The 6,000-nt window shown below is 33.7% G+C and overlaps 1 protein-coding gene across 2 annotated transcripts in view; it reads right to left on the bottom strand.

The window, feature by feature from the left end:
• Window positions 1-828: 828 nt before the first annotated feature.
• Window positions 829-6,000, bottom strand: part of PRKCE (protein kinase C epsilon) — a 288,604-nt gene continuing 283,432 nt past the window's right edge. The window contains exon 15 of one of the 2 annotated variants that reach the window (XM_005523392.3): window positions 829-4,101. In XM_005523392.3, coding sequence (XP_005523449.1) covers window positions 3,955-4,101 — 147 coding nt within the window. In that variant the 3' untranslated portion in view covers window positions 829-3,954. The remainder of the gene's footprint in view (window positions 4,102-6,000) is intronic. The other variant, XM_088052704.1, reaches the window with a different exon arrangement.

Here is a 6,000-nt window from a genome sequence, read left to right as displayed (position 1 = left end):
ATGATTATGCTAATGCTGTCAACACACAGGAACTGGGATATGCTTATAGGCACCAAACACATTCAGCAACTTTGAGAAGACTCAGCGTAAAAAGTGGATGTTTACGCAAAAGCTGCAATTTGATCAGAAAATGCAACTACAATTTTTTTATTTTTTATTTTTTTTAAGCTAGTTAATATACCTACTGCTTTGGTATACTAACTGGAGATTGTTAACTGGCTTTACTGCCAGAGTATGTTGATAGCTGATCTACTGAAGTTAAGAGTTTCAGACCATGGAACAGGAAAATATTTAAGGTGCAAATTGAAATATGATGAAATAATAAAATATTTCAGCCAATGTCATATTTACATATTAAGTTAAATAAATAATTTAATAAGCTCTATGACCTTTAACTAAATTTATGCATACTATTAATCCCTCTATTCAATCCAATGAGAGACTAAAGCAGTGCAATGTGTTTGTACTCAAAATGCCCTACTGAAATGAGTTTTAACAGTTCAGCTAAGCACTGCTGTGATCAGTCAGAACTCAGTGACCGTGATGTAGCCAGTAAGCAGAAATAATATGTAAATTCACCTGCATGGTGTTTTTGAGGTAAATGTTGTATTACCCAAGCAAAATAGTGATCACACACTGTTACCTGTGTTTTTCTTGTTTAGTGCTTCACAGGTGAGGCTCTTCTTAGCAAATCCTTCCTTTGCAAAATGTCCACTCCTAAAAGACAAGCTCATGAAATTTTGTACAACATGCAACAGGATGTTGTATCATGTTCGTCTTTCTTTCTTCCTCATTAGGAAATACTCAGGAAAACTTTGGGGAAAAAAATAAGATTTAACATCATTGTATTTATTAGGTTCCAAAACAATACACATTCACATCCTTTTGAATACAGTACATTTGGCACAGTAATAATGTTTATGATGAAATAACACTAATGAGTGGCAAGAGATTCAAATTACATCCATAAGAAAAAAATTCTGTACAAATAAATCCTCACAATAAAAAAAAACCTACCCCCCAACTGAATGCATTTTATATTTAGCTAGAACTATTCTGCACATAATTTAAAAAGAGGTAATTTTTAAAACTTTTTGGAGAGAATTATTTTTCACCCTATGGAGAAAAATGTATTTCCATTTTTAAATGGGAGGAAAACCAAGAAACAATGTGTTCTTTATAATTATTATTAGTAATATTTTTGGCATTTTGCACTCATTTTACAAAGAAGGAACAGAAAAGGTTCTACAGAACAGGCAGAAACATAACAGAATGTCCTTTTTTAAGAGTTACCTTTAAAAAATGTTCAAGGTAACAGACAGACCTTCTGATGTAAACCCAAGGCAGAGGATGAAACTACTTATACTGAAGAAATATCTGCCCATGCAATAGTTTCTATCTCCTTCACTTTTCTCTTAGCATCCTACCCAAAACTGCAGGCACTGAGGCCTCTTGACATACGAACATTTGCTAATTATCTTCATGTTAGAAAGGGAAATACAGACTACATAGCTTGTGCACAATAGCTTTATGGGATACTTTTATTCCTTCAAAATAAATGCTCAGAGCTCTGTGTAAAGGCCTCTTGTTGGACAAACAGTAGTGCACGATCTCATAACTTGCCTTCCTAGCAGTCTACTCACCCATGGAAAAGAACACCTTAGCATTATGATCAGTTCTTGCCTGGATGTCAAAAGCTAACCGTGATGAGAAATAAACAGAGCCAGTGGCGAGACACAAATTGATGGGCAGCTCTACAATATATTTCTAAGAGAGAAAGAAATTTAAACATTGAGATGATGCAATCGTTAAGATGTTTCTGTGCTGGTACTCAGCTCCAGAAGCTAGTCTTTTCCCAGTACAAAAGATTACTGAAGATAAATTAAATTAAACTAAAGGCTTGATCCTTATTACACTTGTAGGCCAGACAACACATTAATTGATATATCATAATATTTAATATTTTGAAATAATCATAAGAATATACATAATAATTACACCTGAGTTTTAAAAACAAAACAAAATGGAACTGAATGGTGTCATCAAAAACAGGCTATGAGCAGCCAGACACAAAACTGACACAAACTAACTCATCTGCTTGAGACTGAGATTATCTCTTAAAGCCAATGATTCACACTTTGTCCACCACAATTTGTAACATTCCTTTCTCTTTCTGAGCTCTATCATGTCATAATAGAGTTGAAGAGAACTATACAAGAGATTTAGTATAGCTTAATATATGTCTACATCTTTTATAACAAAAACCTCATCTTTCTGACAGTAACTTGAACCAATACACATACAAGAGTATTGCACATGGACATTATTATAATTATTCTTTCATAGACTAACATTTTAATAGTATGCCTGAACATGCAGCAGTTGATACCTCTATATTCAATGAATTCCACAGGCCTTGCAGCAAACACTATATACAAAATCTCACCTGTACAAAAGGCAAAAAAGCTTCTTTAGTGCCACTTTGCCAATCACAAGTATATGTATTTTTGTGCAGCTGGAAATCCATGTGCAACAATTAAAATGGATTCCAATGACCGCTCACTCAGTCCAGTAAAATATATAATAAAATTACCTCAGCGATACATATACACACACACAAAAAAACAAACCAAATCAAACCAAATCAAAACCCAAACAAACAAACAAAAATATTAAAAAAAATTAAAAAAATCAAAACCAAAACCAAATCACAGGGTATCCCTGGAAATATAAGTACATAACACTGTTAGCATATCTACAGGAGGTAACTTCACATTAGTAATATTGTCCACATGAGTTACCATTTCAATTCATACACAAAAAAATATCAATTTACAACTTTTAATAATGTCAGTTTGTGAATGTTTGATCTTCAGTTTTTTAACACATCTCCACATAATGCACATGTAGCCTTATTTTGTGTCTTCTAAAAGCAGATTTCTCTTTAGACTTTAAACATAAAACCCAACATACACAGTAGTACTATGGTTTTGTATAAGTGTGCAAAAGCAACACACTGCTGAGAAAATAAATATAAATAAGAAATTATTTACCAACTTAGCTACTATGGAAAATGCAAATTTATAATGTTTATAATTAATTTTTTATGAAAAATTAACTGTAAACATTTGCAAGCTTGCCGTCACATTATTGGTTCATTTAAAAGGTTATTTAATTTGGTAACATGGATAGTACACCAAATTGTCTAAAAAATAGTAAAATGGCTATGTATAGATGAATTAAAATACTGTAGGCTTTTTATTCTTTAGCCCTTTAATATCTATCCATGTAGCATCTGTTTCTTGCTTTAAATAAAATTTCAGTTAGCTTTTTGTCTCTTATTCCTAAGAGTTTCCTGTATATTGTACGAGGAAATTCACTGAAAGCTTTAATTGATGTGCTTCTTTTTCTGGAAGAAAGTTGTCTGACGATAACTTCATAGTTTGTACCTCTCCACAATAAATTAATAATTGAGGATTACACCTCCATGAAGGCAGACTTTGCTTTACAAAGGGCATCTAAGTACAGATCTCACCATAACTACCACTACAGAAGAAACAGTTCTCACCTTCTTAGCTTAATTATATATGATGATTACAGAATGTGATCTGCTAAATTGCTTTCAATAGCATAGATTCATTTTTTATGGAAAAGATGCAATTTTGTCCTCTGGAAATTCCTATTCTTAGGAATAAAAGAAAAGTTGCAAATATATGGCAGTGTGTTACATCCACAATTTCTGATACAAAATTATTTTGCATTGCTTTGTGAGACAGAACTTAAGAGTGCTTTCAGGTCAGAAAATTAAAGGAAAAATACAATAAATATATACTTTAACTTGGGATATGGGCTCAGGGTAAAAGAAGTAGTTCTCCATCTACTGAGTCTCAGTAATTTGATGATCTCTTCAGCATTACTTCTTGTAGCATCATTCATCCGTCAGCCTAACGTTGTCTATGGCAGTAGCTCTTCTCCAAAATAAGAGAACCCTTTAAATTCTTCTTGATTGATTTGTTTTATAATTGTCTCATCCACTAGTGTTAATACTGGTTCTTCTCGTGTAAAGTCTTGATCAAAGTTATTTACATCCCTTTTGGTTTTCTGAGAAGAAAAATATAAATAAGGTGAATGGTAAAAAAGCACAATAAAATAAAAGGTGCTCTCCTTCCCCTCCAATTTGCCCCCCCCACGCCCATCCCAAGGCTGAATTTTCTGGAATGATTGAAATAAAAGACGAGCTACTTCACACAAATAATAAGAAACATATGAGAGAAGCTACAGGAGCAAGAAATATAAATGAGTTTAGGAGAGGCCACAGAAGCAGTACTATAAATGAGGTCCCAGAGACTCACAGTCTTTGACAGGTGGAGGAATAGCAGTATGATGATAAAGCAGGAAGCTGAGATTACGACTGGTTTTAAAAAGGCTTTGGCATAGTAGCTGGTACGGTTGTTTCCTCTTGGATTTGAACATAATCATATCTTATTTCATAGTCAGACTTAACTGATTTAATTGACTTCCCCCAAACACAGCCCAGTGTTTCAAATCTAAGTTAACAATTTCTTTCCATCACTACAAGTGATACAGGCTACACTCATGTTTAAAAATCTGTGGTAAAGCTTCCAACAGCTCTCAATCCAAAACACTTGAGCTCAACACTGGCAACTCAGATTTCCTAATGTAGCCATATGGAACTGAGAGCACTATGCAAAATATGAAATCCAATCTCTAGAGAAACCCACCTCAGAACTCTTCTTTATTTCAATGGCACCAGGATTTTCCCTTCTAAGTCTAAAACACCCCACTCCTTCAGCAAAGTTGGCCAACAAAGTGCAGTTGTGCATATTCTGGGACAAGAGGTATTAGGAGAGACAGTCTTGGAGAGTCCTTGACTTGCCGTCCTCATGACACTCACAACAGTGACTATCTGTGACCACTTACTTGAAAAAAACACTCTAGGCTACAACGGAAAATGTTCTCCATGGGTCATTCCTTTGAACCTGCAGTGTTCACATTTTCCATGTTAGTAGCATATTTCAGGCATGTATAGGTTCAGGGAATTGGAATAAACATTTTTCTTTATTCTGTCTTTTTTCTCTTTATGTCACGGAAACTAGTAATTAGCTGGGTGATCCTTAAAGGAGGCACACCTGATACATTGAAAATGAGCTTTGTGTTCCTCCTGCCCATGTCTGAGATTAAATGATACTGGAAATAGAACAGCTATTTGACTTGCAAAGTAAAGCAATAAAATGACAAAGTCATACATCATTAAATACATTAATATATTCCAAATGGGATATATACCACCTTTCAATGTAGGTAAACTTTTCTATAACATATATATATATATATATATATATATATATATATATAAAAAAATGTATTTTATTCATCAGCTCTACTGAGACACTAAGCAGTTTTCTTTCTCCCAGTTGAAAAAGTCACTGCAACCTTCACCTACACCGTTTGTAATAACTTTATAGACATAGGGAAAGAAAGGTCTATGTAAATGCAAGGGACTTTCACTTGTAAACCAAGTACTTGCTAAGTGCAGACAAACAAAAATCCACAACCTGTAGCTACGGAATTTCATTAAAAGGAAAGGGATATGGACTTAACAAACAGACACACATATATATCTATTTATATTGTTTACATTTGAAATATTTACTTTGTACATAAAGATCAGACATGAAATGTATGTGGCTCATGTAACTCTGAATTGCATAAGAGGCATGAGGAACATGGCTCTGGGCTTTATGAAGTTTTTTCCAAGCAATTTGTGCAAAACCTGCAAAATAAGAATGAAATTCCATCTGAATTTTTAAAAGCATTACACTGCAACTGTGTCTACATTCTTCTTGTTCTCCATGTCTTACCATGGTATTTTCACACACTCACACAATTAATTTGCCACAGGAATACTCACTAAAGAAGAAGGTAAGTGGGTATTTTCAAAAAGTAGAATTCAAATTCAGAACTGGAGTTATATTCAAA

Source organism: Pseudopodoces humilis, chromosome 3, assembly GCF_049639895.1.
Source record: "Pseudopodoces humilis isolate 2021_Gansu_Grassland_sample_001 chromosome 3, ASM4963989v1, whole genome shotgun sequence".
Classification (NCBI taxonomy): Eukaryota; Metazoa; Chordata; class Aves; order Passeriformes; family Paridae; genus Pseudopodoces; species Pseudopodoces humilis.
This window is presented reverse-complemented; position numbering and strand designations above follow the sequence as displayed.